General features: G+C 50.1%; 5 protein-coding genes across 5 annotated transcripts; 3 read left to right on the top strand and 2 right to left on the bottom strand.

Annotated features, from left to right (window-relative positions):
- Positions 1-1,142: 1,142 nt before the first annotated feature.
- Positions 1,143-5,889, top strand: N7533_010631 (uncharacterized protein; the record flags this gene model as incomplete). Its single annotated transcript, XM_057107281.1, has 4 exons — positions 1,143-4,154; positions 4,321-4,797; positions 4,859-5,050; positions 5,143-5,889. 4 exons carry the CDS (start codon positions 1,143-1,145, stop codon positions 5,887-5,889), a joined length of 4,428 nt encoding a protein of 1,475 aa, XP_056956498.1.
- Positions 5,890-6,200: 311 nt separating this feature from the next.
- On the bottom strand, positions 6,201-6,419 carry N7533_010632 (DUF3716 domain-containing protein; the record flags this gene model as incomplete). Its single annotated transcript, XM_057107282.1, has 1 exon — positions 6,201-6,419. One exon carries the CDS (start codon positions 6,417-6,419, stop codon positions 6,201-6,203), a length of 219 nt encoding a protein of 72 aa, XP_056956499.1.
- A 54-nt stretch (positions 6,420-6,473) lies between these two features.
- N7533_010633 (uncharacterized protein) lies at positions 6,474-6,776 on the bottom strand (the record flags this gene model as incomplete). Its single annotated transcript, XM_057107283.1, has 1 exon — positions 6,474-6,776. The coding sequence occupies one exon, from the start codon at positions 6,774-6,776 to the stop codon at positions 6,474-6,476; it is 303 nt and encodes a 100-aa protein (XP_056956500.1).
- A 3,652-nt stretch (positions 6,777-10,428) lies between these two features.
- On the top strand, positions 10,429-11,259 carry N7533_010634 (uncharacterized protein; the record flags this gene model as incomplete). The annotated part of the gene is made up of 1 exon (XM_057107284.1): positions 10,429-11,259. The coding sequence occupies one exon, from the start codon at positions 10,429-10,431 to the stop codon at positions 11,257-11,259; it is 831 nt and encodes a 276-aa protein (XP_056956501.1).
- Positions 11,260-11,855: 596 nt separating this feature from the next.
- On the top strand, positions 11,856-15,311 carry N7533_010635 (uncharacterized protein; the record flags this gene model as incomplete). Its single annotated transcript, XM_057107285.1, has 1 exon — positions 11,856-15,311. One exon carries the CDS (start codon positions 11,856-11,858, stop codon positions 15,309-15,311), a length of 3,456 nt encoding a protein of 1,151 aa, XP_056956502.1.
- Positions 15,312-16,065: the final 754 nt, after the last annotated feature.

Below are 16,065 nucleotides of genomic sequence, written 5' to 3' on the forward strand. Positions count from 1 at the left end.
AACTAATGGATCAAACAGTTCTGCACGTTCTCACTCTTGGAAAAACAAACTTACCCTGTGTTTGGTTTTCAACAGTATTCGAATCCCAAAGAAAGAGATGGAGCGATTTTTGAAAAGGTGGATCCAGATACTTGAAGAACTTTAGATGTACTGTGTTTTAATCACCTGCAGCTGTCGTTTCACCAAAGACTGGTCGCATCAGTATCCACTTTTTCAAGGGTGGCATAGCATTCATAGAAAATCGGGGAAAAATTTGACCAAGCTCCTCGTGTTTATGAGATTTCCGTCTGAAAGGCTTCTCTAGATGGCCACTAAGCAGGTAGTAAATTTCGTTCAAATCGCTTCTACATTCAAGACTATAATAGAAACCTGGAGGTGGGCGAAGAGCTTAGCCCTAACCCAAGGGACCTGGTGCAGTCTACCTGACTGCATGGCGGTCAGAAGTTCTTAAGTATGGGCAGAATTCGCCCCACAGGGTAGACTGCAACCACTTTTTCTAGGGTAGACTGCAAGCAATTTCCTTCGTACGATTAACCTCAGAATTTCAGAAGTTCTAAGTGTGTATAAGATTTATACCCAGTTTTCTTCTTAGACACTGTAGTCTACTATAGCAGTCGTACGAGCTAACCCTAAATCACCTAAAACCCTAAAATAATTTTGTTGGGGTGCGACCGGGAAGACCCACCTTTTGGTTTTAGACCCACACAAAACTTTTGTGATAGCTTAATTCTACGTACGACCCCTGAAGATAGATCACTACTTTATGAGCTACTTTCCCTAGCACTTTTACATACTACACAAATTTAACCACTACCATGGAAACTAATATTCCCTCCCTTACCCAGGAGCTCTTTACTCCTCTTTCTACTCTACCTATTCTTATTTGTTATAAATGTCAATCTGCCGTACGAATCAGCCAAGTTATAGCCCATCTAATCTCTTCTTCCCATTCTCTGTCTGCTCGTACGGCTTCTCAGATCCAAGAATATCTCCCTACCCTCTGGCCACAGTTACTTGCTACCTTTACACCTAACTCTATCCCTAACTGCCCTTTACCTTTTCCTCACCTTCCCCTTTATCATGATGGTATTCAGTGCCAATTTACCCCTACTTGTCACTATGTCTGTCGTACGACCAAGGTTATGAAAGAGCACTGGCGGACATCCCACCAATGGCTTGCCCAAGCTATTTCTACAGCTTCTACCCAACAGCTCTTAGAGAATTGTACGCACTCAGTCTCTTGCCAACGTCTCTATCGCCGAGGGCCTACCTCTCACTATTTTGCTGTGCTTAACCCCGTACGATCAGAATCAGCAGAGCCAGAGTCAGCATCCTCTACTATTGACCAGCTCTTTGACCAACTAGAAAAGCAGCACCAGGAGATCTTTCAGCCTTCAGATCGTACGATTGAGACCGTGGAGCTTAATGAGGCTACTCCATGGCTACGTCGTACACGGTGGTCGCAGTATCTCAAGGACCAACACCCAGAGATACTCTCTTCGCTGACCGAGACCCCCGAGCCTGATGCGTCCGATCCGCTCTGGAAGATCCACCAGGCAATGGTCAGTATGGCCCGTACGGCCCAGTTGATTGCCAAGCACTGCGGCCATCTGATCCGGGTGGAGATTGTTCGTACGGAGATCGATCAGTCCCCGCATACTCCCCTGCAGGCCTACATGGACCCGGAGACGATCCTGGCCCATATCACCCCCTGGCAGCAGATAGTCAGCTTCTTTGCCCGTACGCAGTATCCCACAGAGCCCTCCCACCCGGCCTACCCCCACTATCGCTTCAACCGCCGTCAACGGAAGGCGTGGCAGCACCTCTGGACTCTGGCCACCCGCTCTCCCTCCCCTGACCCCTATGAGAGTGATAAAGACCGTACGGCTCCGGCTACACCAGCTCAACCCTCGCCCTTCCACTTCCAACCTATCGAGCGGGCCTGTCTGGACTTCTGTATCGAGCTACTGAACCAGCGGATTGGCGCGGACGAATATGAGTGTGCTCTAGTCTGTGCCCTCGCTGTGCTAGGCCGGTCCCGTACGGGCTGGCATACTGCTGATTCCTTCCCTCTGATCCTGTCTAGGGTGATCAAGCTCGCTCGGTTTCTGGTCCTGGGGCAGGCCCTCTGGCTGGATCCCCACGCGGAGCAGATCGTCCAACACTTCCGCGGGGAGGAGACCAGTACCGATTTTGACCTGATCAGCCCCCTGGATGACCCTGAGTATCGGTGCTCGTACGATGATGAGGGATACCAGAGTCCGTCCTCACCGGCCATCCCCTCCTCCCCCAACTCCTCCTCCCCCAACTCCTCCTCCCCGGCCCCGCTCCCATACAGCCAGCATCTCCGCAGCCGTACGGGTAAGACCTTTCAGGAATGGGTCCAGTTGATCATGAAGAGCTTTATGCTCCGGGGCACCAACTCCCCGTTCCAGTGGATCTTGGATCTTCGTACGTACGGTATGAAGGTGAGCTTTAGTACGACCCAGCCTGGGCATATTGGCTGGGTGGGCACGGATCGCCTTCTCTATAAGCAGCTCAGCTTTACCACCGGTGACCTTCGTGGCTGGATCCACGGGCTTGTCCAGACCTGCCAGGATCTTCTCTCGTCCGATCTACTCCTCCTGCCCTCAGAGGCCGAGGCTCCCCTGGTCCCCTGGGCGACGATAATGGACGATCCCTCAGAGTCTAAGCCTGGATGGAGCTTTCTCCACGACTCTCGTACGACCTGGCCGGTCTGCGGGGACCAGTGGCTGGTGAGGCGTCTTCGCTCCGACCGGGTCCTCCAGCAGCGATTTCTGGACATCGATCATGGCTGCTTCCGTACGAATGCCATTAAGCGATATCTGGCCCAGGTGAGTCTCTTTCGAGAGAAGCTCGCAGTCCTGATCCACCTCTGTGGTGGCCAGCCAGCGCGGGCCCCGGAGATCCTCTCCGTCCGCCATCGCAACACCACCAATGCCCACCGGAATATCTTTATCGAGGATGGGCAGGTGGTGATTGCGACCCGATACCACAAAGGCTTCCACGTCCACAACGACCCAAAGATCATCCATCGATATCTGCCTCGGTCCGTTGGTACCTTACTCGTACGATATCTGTGGCTTATTCTACCCTTGGTGGAGCGGTTCGACGCCTTGACCAGCCCTCGGGATCAGCAGCCCACTACAGCCCGTACGGCGTTACTCTGGGGCCCCGATCCTCTCAGTCAACGACCCTGGACCGCCGATCGGCTTCGGGAGGTCCTCCAGCGAGAGTCCCGTCTCGGCCTCAATGGGCAGATAGTGAATATTGCCGCGTGGCGGCATATTGCGATTGCCCTTAGCCGCCGATTTCTTCGTACGAGCAGTGCTTTCCCCCAGAATGCCAATGATGACGGAGAGACCGACGAGGCTGTGGACCCTGAGACCAATCCAGATGAGAATTTCCAGGATCTACAGGCCGGTCACTCCTCTCATGTTGCGGGCCTTGCGTACGCCCGCCAGCTCCATGAGGCCCCAGGCACAATGGCCTATCGCCGTACGATATTCCGCCATATCAGTCAGGACTGGCATCACTTCCTGGGCTTCCCCCGTACGGATCTCCCCTTGGCCCCTGAGCGTCCAAACAAGAAGCGGAAGTATGCCCCCTGGGAGAACGAGCAGCAGGAGAATCAGGTGACCCGCCGCTATGAATTTGCGAATTGTAACCTGGAGGAAGCATTACAGCATTTCCTGGGTGACCCTTCCGTACGATTCAAAGAGAAGCAGCTAGAGGTCCTCCAGGCGATCCAGCACGGCTTCAGTCCTATTGTGGCCGTTATGCCCACCGGTGGGGGTAAGAGTCTTCTATTCCAGCTTCCGGCGTGGATCTCCAAAGGCCTGACTGTAGTGGTGGTCCCTCTGGTGGCCCTACGCAAAGAGCTTCAGAGACATTGTACGAGCCTAGGTATCAGCTGTACTGAATGGGAGAGCCACCACCCCCCGGATGAAGCCTCGATCGTTCTGGTCACCCCCGAGTCCGCCCTGAGTGATATCTTTCGTACGTTCCTAAACCGCCAGGTGACCCTTCACCGTCTGGATCGGATCGTGATCGATGAATGCCATATGGTCCTGAACCCTAGTGATACCTTTCGGCCAGAGCTGGCCCAGATCGGCCGTCTCCAGCAGATAAATGTACAAACAGTCTTCCTGACCGCCACCCTGCCCCCCTAGCCTCCACGATATATTTTGGCGCCGGCTCCACTTATCCCGGGAAGATATATTTCTTTATCACAGCCGTACGACCCGCCCTAATATCGCCTACTGTTCTTTCCGGCCGGAAACCGATCTCCCCCGCCAGGGCCTGGAGCAGTGGATCCAGGATCCACAGATCGTACGCTTCATCCAGGCTCGCCGACGCCACGCCCGATCTGGCCGGGTCCTAGTCTACGCCTCTCTCGTACGACATGTGACCCTCCTGGCATCGCTTCTAGGCTGTGAGGCCTTCTACTCCAAGGTCGTGACCGATATAGCCGGGGCGCCTCGGCAGCAAGTGGACCAGGAGGGGATCCTGGCCCGCTTCCGTCGTACGGACAATGCAATCCTGGTAGCGACCAGTGCTCTAGGTATGGGCATGGACATCCCTGATATTCGGACGGTGATCCATATCGGCTGGCCCTACAGTCTTCTTGACTACGCCCAGGAGACCGGCCGTGCCGGACGAGATGGCCAACCGAGCGAGGCAATTCTGATCCAGCCTCGGACGATGACCCAGCCCCCATCGTGGGTCTATTCAGAGAAGACCCCCCCCCGAGGAAGCCAAGATCGTCCAGCAGTGGTTGGCGACTGAGCAGCCGCCCTGTCGCCGGGTGTTACTCGACCGCTATCTCGATGGCCAGGAGCGGACCTCTTGCCAGGATCGTACGGTGCCCGAGCCTGCAGCAGAGATCCCCTGTGAGATCTGTGCCCCTGGTGATCCGTACGAGGCTCTTTCCCCTAGGCTGATCTCCCCGCAGATCTCCCCACCCGCTATAACCGCCGCCCTGCCGCCTTCCCTAGACCCTGCTGACCCCCCAGTCTTTGATGCCCCGGTACCTGATTCGGACGACCATTATGATATCTCTGGTCATTCACAAGCCACTTACGTTCCAGCTGAAATCGATCTACCGGCCAGGCCATCTAGACCACCCCCTCTGATGGAGATCGACGAGAGCTACTCACCGGTCTATCACCCATCAAGTCCCCCCCCGTACGCCCGCCAGCCACCACCGGTCTCAACCCCCACCCGGTCTCCGTCGCCTCGATCCTCTACCCCTCAGGCTCCATCTACCCCAGACCCCCCCCTCGTACGGTCCCAGTCACCGCCCGCCATATCATCCGGCAACAGGATATCTCCCGTACGACACGGACTAGCCATATCTACAAGGATCGATACACCCACACCACTACCGAGGAGGATCTCCGACAAGAGCTAGGGCGGTGGAATCTCCGATGCTGGGTCTGTATGATCAACCAGCAGCCGGACGAGCATGAATTACTTTATTGTACGAGCCCGCAGAGCACCGAGGCCCAGGCTTGGTACTCTGAATGGCGGAGCCGGATCCGGTTCACACCCTTCTCCTGCTGCTTTCATTGTGGGCTTCCCGAGACGATCTGTGACCGTCGGACAAGCCAGCGGCCCTGTGAGTATCCGTACGTTCTTTTGCCAATGATGGCGATGATGATGTATGGGGTGGCGACCCAGGGTGAGATCCAGGAGCAAATCCAGTCGATCCTGCAGACATGGTATCGAGAGCTGGGGACTGAGATTCATAGTGAGCAGGACCTCGTACGATATCTCTCCCAGAGGGCAGATACACCACTAAAACAGAGCCGGCTCTGTGAGGCCTTTTTGTATCTACGGCAGCAGTTTCACCGGGTCAATCTATAGGTTACGTACAGGGAGAATCTTTCTGTCAACCATCATCCGGTTAAATATATATCTTGGTGACATAGCTTGTCGAAGCCCTAAGATCAATCAAAATTTTATTATCCTATCGTACGGCATAATTCTTAAAAGTAAGAAGGAGAGGTGATTGTTTGCTATCTCCTACTGCTGGCAACTGCTGCCAGAGACCCAGATTCCGTTAAAAATGCTAAAAACAAAGAGAACACCCAGAAATCCATCCACCGCTTTGACACCACCCAGAACCCCGGAACCTCCACACGGCCATCCGGCCAGCTCAAAAATCCCCCGTACGCCTAGTCCTCCAGAAGCTCAATCGCCAGGGCCTCAGGCAGCTCGGTCACCGTGGCTGGTTCAAAGGCGGGCTCACCTGGAACAGGGAGGGTGCAGCGAGCAGCGTGGTCCGACCACTTGCAGTTGGCGCAGGCACCGCCAAAGTAGCCAGGCAGTCGTACGCAGCCACCGAAGGGACGACCTGAGGTCGAGTGCCCACACACCTCCCCCGGGTTCAGCATGCCCCGGGAGGCGATCAACACCGCGTTGATGTAGGAAGGGCGGCCAGTGCGGATCTAGATATGGTCAGCTTCGTACAAACCACTACACCACGGGCGACTTGCCTGGTTCGCCGAGATGACGATCTTGTTGTTGATCACACGGATCCAGAATTCGTACGTCGGAAAGGACCACACCTCTCGCTGCACGGCGGTGTGACAGCTGAGGCGTAGGGCCTCGTTGGCGAGGTGGGAGAGACGGACTCGGACGTAGATGCGGCCCTGGCTGTCCTCGTGGGTGGCACGGCGCTCGAGGAACTGGTTTGTGCCGACTAGCACCTGGCTAGCCTCGTACGGGATGAGGGCTTGGTCGGTGTCCATGGTTGGCCAGTTGATGGTTGAGAAGATGGTGATGTTGGATGGGGTGGGAAGTGGAAGATGGGAGAGAGAAGATGAGAAGAAGGAGAGATGGTGAAGAAGTTAAGTTCGGTGGGGGGTAGGGAGGGTATTTATATCTAAGGGGGTGTATCCGATTACGTCGTCAAGGTGGTTAAGATTGCATAGTGAATACTATCAAATTTGGGATTTCTTCGTACGAACCCTGGCCGTGCAGAATCCCAGAAAGCTATTGAGATTGCTATAGTGAAGCCGCACCTTGGTGCGGGCTGGGTTCGTCCGGGTGAATCCTCACATCTAGTATATAAGAGTTTCTTCGTACGAACCCTGGCTGCGCAGAATCCCAGAAAACCATTGAGATTGCCATAGTGAAGCCGCACTAAGGCACGGGCTAGGTTTATCTAGGTGAATCTTTATATCTAGCTAGTGAGAGTTTCTTCGTACGAACCCTGGCCGCACAGAATCCCGGAAAACCATTGAGATTGCCATAGTGAAGCCGCACTAAGGCACGGGCTGGGTTCGTCCGGGTGAATCTTCACATCCAGACAGCAAGAGTTTCTTTGTACGAACCTAAGCTATACAGAATCCCAGAAAACCATTAAGATTGCCATAGTAAAGCTGTACCTTGGTACGGGCTAGGTTTGTCTAGGTGAATCTTCACATCCAGACAGTGAGAGTTTCTTCGTACGAACCCTGGCCGCACAGGATCCCGGAAAACCATTGAGATTGCCATAGTGAAGCCGCACCTTGGTGTAGGCTGGGTTTGTCCAGGTAAATCTTGACAGCCAGATAGTGAGAGTTTCTTCGTACGAACCCCGGCCGTACAGAATCCCAGAAAACTATTAAGATTGCCATAGTGAAGCCGCACCTTGGTGTAGGCTGGGTTTGTCCAGGTAAATCTTGACAGCCAGATAGTGAGAGTTTCTTCGTACGAACCCCGGCCGTACAGAATCCCAGAAAACTATTGAGATTGCTATAGTGAAGCCGTACTAAGGCACGGGCTAGGTTCATCTGGGTGAATCTTTATATCCAGACAGTTAGAGTTTCTATGTATAAACCCTAGCTGTAGAGAATCCTAGAAAACTATTAAGATTACTATAGTAAAGCTATACCTTAGTACAGACTAGGTTTCTCTAGATAAATCCTTATATCTAGTATATAAGAGTTTCTTTATACAAACTCTAGTTATATAGAATCCTAGAAAACTATTAAGATTACTATAGTAAAGCTATATTTTTATATAGACTAGATTTATCTAAATAAATCTTTATATCTAGATAGTAAGAGTTTATTTATATAAACTCTAGCTATATAGAATTCTAGACAACTCTTAATTAATATTTAATTTATAATATATCTAGATTAAAAGAATTAATTATAATAAAGAACCCTAGATACTATATAAAAAGAATTATAGAATAAGTAAGGTAATTAATACAAAATTAGTAAATATAATAAATAGTATATAATTTCTTTTCTTATTAAAAAACCTAAATATATTTATCTCTTTATCTAATCTCTTCTAAATCTTTTAAGATATATAAAATCTTAGAATATTTAGATTTAAACTTTACTTTCTAGATATAGAAGTATATTATATTTTAGGTAAAAGTTTATCTTCTAGAATTAGAGATCTCTTATATCTAAATCTAGACTATATCTCTAAAGTTTTAATATAATTTCTAACCCTAAGATTTATATTAAAATATATAGAGATCTATAATATCTTAGTCTAGGTATTATTCTCTAAATTAAGACTTTATTACTAAAATTAAGATTTTACTCTGTTAAATTTTAGTTTAATTTCTAAAACTAAACTTTAGTTTCTATATATATATAACTACTATACCTAGATAAATATTTTACTCTCTAGGACTAGGACCCTATTATATCTAAACTTAGGTATTACCCCCTAAGTTTTAGCTTTATTCCTAAATTCTAGACTTTACCCCCCTACGTACGAGGGTCTACTATACCTAAGTAAAAGTATAACCCCCCTAGGGCTAGGGACCTATCATATCTAAGCTTAGGTATTACTCTCTTAGTTTTAGCTTAGTTCCCAAATTTTAGGCTTTACCCCTAAAGCTTAGGTTTTACCCCCGAAAGTTTTAGCTTAGTTCCCAAAGTCTAGGCTTTGTCCCCTACGTACGAGAGTCTGCTATACTAAAGTGAAAGTTTGACCCCCCAGGACTAGGGACCTATTATACCTAAGCTTAGGTATTACCTACTAAGTTTTAACTTAGTTCCTAAATTTTGGGCTTTATCCCTAAAGCTTAGGTTTTACTTCCTAAGGTTTTGGCTTTAATCCCAATATTTGGGCTTTGTCCCTAACGTATAAGGGTCTGCTATAACTAAGTGAGAATTTAGGCCTCTAGGGCTAGGGATCTGTTATACCTAAACTTAGGTACTACTCTCTAAGTTCTGGCTTAGTTCCCAAATTTTGGGTTTGATCTCTAAAGCTTCTCTAAAGTCTTAGCTTTAGTTCTAATATCTAGACCCAAGTCTCTATATATGGGGGTTAGCTATATCTTAGTAAGTTTTTAACCCCCTAGGGCTAGAGCCCTATTATATCTAAGCTTAGGTATTATACCCTATATTTTAGCTTAGCTCCTAAATTTTAGACTTTATATCTTAAGTTTTTGCTTTACTCCTAAAGTCTAGCCTTTATCCCCTACGTACGAGGGTCTGCTATACCTAAGTAAAAGAGTCACTCTCTGGAGCTAGGGACCTATCGTATCTAAGTTTTAGTACTAGTCTTTAGTAGTAATCTCTTCTATAATTTATTAGTTTATTAAGGACTATAATCTAGATAGATTCTAGAATTTATTTTTAGTTGGATTTAATATTAATATTAATTTATATTATCTCTAGAATTTATATATTAGTAGTTATAGAAAAATACTTATTTTAATATCTATCTAGATATATCTCTATTATATATTTGAATTATATCTAGTTTCTTTTATTCTAAGTACTCTAGTAATTATTTATAGATTTTTAAAGTAATTAATATTATTAGTAAGGTATTAAAGAAGTAAAATACTAGTAGAGATCTACTTTATTATTTATAAAGATATTACTTAATTATTAGGATATATATTATATAGATATTAAATAGTTATTTAGATAGTTTAAAGTTTTATATACTTTCTATCCCATGGGGGTAAATTCAATGAGGCCCATTGAATTTTTTAGGGTTTTGTTAAGTATGGGGGAAAAAAGTGGGTCCAGGGCCCATTGAATTTAGATTTCAAACCCCCATTGAATTTAGCAAAATAATGTCGTAGAGTTTCCAGATTTCGATATATTTTAATTTAGTATTAGTTTTATTCCATAGCCAAATTTAAGCACAATCAGAGCATATCCAGTATCGATTTTGTCCCCCACAAAGTAGCAAGATTTTTTGATGGGGTAACCACCAGCCGCCGGTCGCGACCAGTCAAACCCACCAACATCAACAACCACCATATGTAGTTTAGTCATAGGATTTGTTTTTTTTTGTTTCAAATTTCAGGGGGGGTTTTCCCAGATCCCCCATCATCATCCCATTTTATTTTGGGTCCATTTGAACAACATTGAGTTGATCCCATTTCCCAGATATACAATACCAGCCGATATATAGATTTCCATATCCGACATGGACACCGAATACCAGGCCCACGAATTATTTTGTGTCAATGCCGAATTTCGCGTGTTGATTTGCCAGAAATGTCAATGTGCCGTACGCCGGGGACAGATCAAGGCCCATTTAAGTAGTACCGTACATCGGATACCCATTTCGTGGGTACAGTATATCGACAGAGTGATCCAGCAGTGGGATCATATTGATGATCACCCAGAGGTGGATAGTTGGCCCCGCCAGATTGATCAACCCATCCCCGAGTTACCCGTTTATCAGGATGGATTATTGTGCCAGCAATGTGAGGTATATACATGCCGCCAGATCCGTACGATGAAGGCACATTGGATAGAGGCCCATCAGTATCGTGTACAGCAAAGCCGTGGTCGTCCCACACCCAGACAGGAAAAAGCCATCCAGGCCGCCATTAACGCCAATAGCCGAGCCGTTGCGTGTCAGCGTATATTCAGCCAAGGCCCCGGTTCACATTATATTCATATTGTGCAGCCCAATCCCAATGAGCCCCCCATAGACCCCGTGGAAGACCCCGACCGGATTCACCAGTTAGTGCAAATGGTTGAGGAGTATCAGCAGCAAGATCAACAGGCCCATGAAACCATCATCCAGGCCGGGGAGTTAGATGAAGCCACGCCATGGTTGAATCGGACGGGGTGGGTTCGGTATTTACAAGGGACCCCCCCGGCAGCCATTATTCGAGAGTACCCAGCGCCCCGAGGAGGATGCCGAGGGACCAGAGCGTATCGCATTGGTCATTTGGGAGGCCATGGAGCGATTGGCATCGGTGAGCCAGGAGATCGCCAAGGCGTGCGGGCATTTAGTACGCATTGATGTGGTCCGTACGATGAAGGACGAGAGTCCACATAAGCCATTATTGGCATATTTAGATGCCACCGCCATTCAAAAGCATGTGGCACCGTGGCAGCAGATTATGATGTTTTTTGCACGAACCCAGGTATGATCACGTCCGTACCCGATATCAGACACCCAGGTTGATTCACCATCCCAGATTGAACATGATTGGGAATCACCCAAGTATTCATTTACCCCCCGACAGCAGCAGTTATGGGATGCCGTGTGGCGCCATGCCCAGGCCCAGGCCAGTTGTCCCGACCCCGAGGATGATGAGCCCGAGCCATTCGAGATTCGTCCCATCGAGCATGCATTATTAACGTTTTGCATCGATTTATTACGCCAGAAGATCCGCAACGATGAATATGGATGTGCCATGATTTGTGCCACCGCCGTGATTGGATGCGGGCAGTTTGGTTGGGCCACGCCCGAGAATTTCCCCCCCCCGGATATCCAGTTTGATCAAGATCGCGCGGTTTTTTATTTTGCACAAAGCATTGCGGTTAGACCCCCGGTCATCGGAGATCCGTCGTGGGTTCGCCGGGCAGCAGAACCCGCCATGGTTTGAAGGTGATATGATCGGCATCGATGAGGCATATGCCCACGATGATGAAGGATATGGCAGTGCCCCCCCATCCCCGGTGGCCATGCGTAGTTCCCCCCCCACCAGCGATGACATATTAGGAGCATTGACACAGGAGCAGCGCCAGCATCCCGACCGAACGTTCCCCGAATGGGTCACATATTTGGTGGATTTATTCATGGTTCGTGGGACCAATGGCCCCGTCCAGTGGTGGTTAGATTTACGTACGTACGGACGGACGATATTTATGAATACCCCCAGCGAGGGTCATATCGGGTGGAAGTCCGGAGATGAATTGTTGTACAAACAGATCCATTTTACCATGGGCCATTTCCGCGGATTTGTGCATGGGTTGGTTGGCCGGTTACGGCAGCAGTTGGTCCACGAGTTGATGTTTTGCACCGATCACCCGCCCCCAGCCATCCCGTGGGATCATTTGTACGATGATGCCACGCAGAGTGCCACCGGATGGAGTTTTTTACAGGATTTACGTACATCGTGGCCGGTCCAGGGTCCGACGTGGTTCATGGAGCGTATCCGCCACGAGCCCCGATTACAGCGTCAGTTTGTACAGTCCCACGGGGCCGGGTTCCGGATGCCCGCCATCGATCGGTTTTTTCGAGTGGTGAGCCAGTTCCGTGAGCGGTTAAGCGTGGCCGTCCATGTTTGTGCCGGTCAACCCAGCCGGGGTCCCGAGTTAATGAGCATCCGGCATCGTAACAGTGAGCGAGAGCGCCGCAATATATTCATTGAGGATGGCATGGTCACATTTGTCAGTCGATACCATAAGGGGTTCCATGTGGCCAATGATACCAAGGTGATTTTCCGATATTTACCCCGGGAGATTGGTGAGTTGGTCATATGGTATTTATGGTTAGTATTGCCATTTGTGGAGCAGATGCAGTCATATCAGCGGCATATACGGGGCGAAGCCGCCACCATCGGTCGACGGGCCGAGTATGTATGGTCCCCGGATCCCGATCGGCAGACCGAGTGGAGTAGCGTCCGGTTACGGGAGGTATTGAAGCGCGAGACCGCGATTGGATTGGATGGGCAGAAGTTGGGATTACAGGCATACCGTGACATCGCCATCGCCATCAGCCGGCGGTATTTACGCCCCAGCAGTCAGTTCCAGGCCAACACCGAGGAGGAGGCCCCCGACATTGACGACGAGACATCCATGGATGATGATGGGATCCGAGCATTCATTGCGGATATCCAGGCCGCGCATTCCGCCAGCATTGCCGGGACGCAATATGGCCGGATGATGATGGAGAATCCCAACACCACGGCCCGGCACCGCGAGTTATTCCGCCAGGTGAGCCAGGATTGGCATTATTTTTTAGGATTCGAGTCCACCCGTATCGAACATGACCGCCGGGCCCCCGGCACCAAGCGTAAGCCCAACCCATGGGAAGTCGAAACGGCCGAGGCCCGTACGCAGCGTCGATATGATTTACACCAGACCAACATAGACGAGGCATTCCAGCACATGATGGGGAGCAACACCGTAGCATTGCGGGGGCAACAGGGTCCCGTATTACAAGCCATCAAGCATGGGGTAAGCCCCATTGTGGCGGTCATGCCCACCGGGGGAGGTAAGAGTGTGTTGTTTATGTTGCCCGCGTGGGTGAGTGGCCGTGCCGGGTTAACCATCGTGGTTGTTCCATTGATTGCATTACGCGGTGACATGGAAGCACGATGCCAGCGATTGGGGATTTCATGTGCGGTATGGGACCCCCGACGGCCACCCGATGGGGTATCCATCGTATTGATCACGCCCGAGAGCACCGACAGCGATGCATTTGCCGATTTTGTGACCCGGCAGCGGATGTTACAGCGATTAGATCGGATTGTGGTGGACGAGTGCCATATGGTATTAAGTCAACAGGAGCGATTCCGGCCATTATTCCAGCAGTTGGGCAAGTTACGAACCGCAGCCACCCAGATCGTGATGTTGACCGCGACATTGCCCCCCCGCAGCGAGGAATTATTATTCCATCGGATGCATTGGGTCCGGGATCAAGTGGTATTATATCGGGGCCACACCAGCCGGCCCAATATCGCATATCGTGTCCATACGATCCCCGTAGACGATGGATATGACCATCCGTTCCAGTGGGTGCAGATGCGGAGTGTGATCCAGTTCATCCAGGACCGTGTTCGCCGAGCGTACCCCGGCCGGGTGATCATATATGCCACCGTCCGGGCCCATGTCACCGCATTGGCCGAGTTATTAGGTTGTGCCGCATACCATAGCAAGCAGGTGGACAAGGAAGGGATTTTGGCATCATTCCGCCACCAGGCCGGGGCGGTGATCACGGCCACCAGTGCGTTAGGGATGGGGATTGATATCCCCGATATCCGCAGTGTGATCCACGTTGGTCAGCCCCGGACCATGTTAGATTACGCGCAGGAAAGTGGGCGGGCCGGGCGTGATGGACAGCCCAGCGAGGCGATTATCATCCAGGCCGAGGGTCAGACGATGGGGCGGGAATGCCGTCCGTTTTGGATGCACGATGCGCCCCCGGACGACCATGCCCATGTTGTTGAGTATATGGAGGCGGCGGTGACGGGTTGCCGGCGAGTGATATTGGATGGGTATTTGGATGGACCCATCGAGGAATACCAACGACAGCGATGTGGTGATCGGGTGGTCGAGTCCGCATGTGATGGATGTATGCCCAATTGGGAAGACCAGGAGTCCCGGATTGGATCCGCGTCCCCCGTTATCGCCGATGACCCGATGGTTGATGTTGGGGCGGTTGAGCCGGTGATGGCCGGCCCGACGGAGGATATTCCCAGCACCATGGCCCGGGCCGTACCAATCGCCATCCAGCATACATTTCGGCAACAGGATATCCAACGGGCCGAATTATGCCAGCAGGCGGATGGGAGGGCCGGTCAGCAATATGAGGATGAAGAGTTTTTGATCCGTGAGATTGAGAAGTGGGTTGATCGTTGTTGGACATGCAGCCAAGGAGGCCGTGACGATGGACATGAGATGTGGAAGTGTTGGTATGGTGAAGGGGGCAGCGGCAAGATTGCGCAGGCCAGTAAGGATTGGATGGTCAAGATTCGACGGCAGATTTCGTACGATGGGTTCACGGCGCATTTTTGGTGTGGGATGCCGCAGTATATATGTCCGCGGAGCGATCGGCGAACGGAGCATAGTCCGCAGACGGTCCAGGCATGTGATGGATATCGTACGGCATTGATTCCGACGATTGCGATGATGGTGCATGGGCCCCATGCCAATGCAGTAATCCGAGAACGGTGGTTCCAGCGATTGAGTGAGCATGGGGTGGATAATATCCGGGCGAACGATACAGAGTTGATTCGGTATTTGGGACAGATGGCGCGGAATTGTGGACGAAAGCGAGCGCAGATTACGGAAGAGTTTATTTGGTTACGGAGAGCATATCAAGGAGTTGAGCGTGGTGGGTAGGTGGAAATCGAGAGCGGCGTTCGTGTTTTCCGTATTCAAGTAATAAAGACGATGGCCAAATATATGTTGTCATGTTGCCGGGTTCCATGGTTGATTCAGTGTATTTCCAGGTGAGAGGGATGATTACGGTAGAAATATATGGGAATTATAGGGTCAGGAGGATAGATATATGATGGGTATTAGGAAGGTGATATACAGGACGATTGTATAGTAAGTGATAAGGTCATTAGTGATAGGGATCGTGTGTTATACGGAGATCGAGGTTTAGAAGTTGGGAATGTTCCGAGAGATGCCAGTGGTGAGGGTTTATGGATGGGTGGTGAGGGTTTGTAGATAGGTGGTGAGGGTTTATGGATGGGTGGTGAGGGTTTGTAGATAGGTGGTGAGGGTTTATGGATGGGTGGTGAGGGTTTGTAGATAGGTGGTGAGGGTTTGTAGATAGGTGTTTAGGGTTATATATGTTGGTGTTCCAAAGTTGTTTGTTATTAGATTAGTGGTTCCAACCCGTCCGAGAGTGCATAGGAAGAGATCAGAGTAACAAAAGTCAGTAAATCAGTTACAAGGTTTTGATATAGATAGCAAGGGACCCAGGGCCCATGAGATGAGGGTTTTCGGGGTAGAACCCGGTCAGAGGGTGGTTTTAGGGTTTTGGCATTGATATTAACCCGCGTGGTAGGTTAGTGGAAACCCGAGAGTATTTTAGGGTTTAGGGTTTAGGGTTTAGGGTTTAGGGTTTAGGGTTTAGGGTTTAGGG

Source organism: Penicillium manginii (genome assembly GCF_028828005.1).
Source record: "Penicillium manginii strain IBT 31320 chromosome Unknown utg000007l:1.0-2284322.0:1.0-2285126.0, whole genome shotgun sequence".
NCBI classification, from domain to species: Eukaryota; Fungi; Ascomycota; class Eurotiomycetes; order Eurotiales; family Aspergillaceae; genus Penicillium; species Penicillium manginii.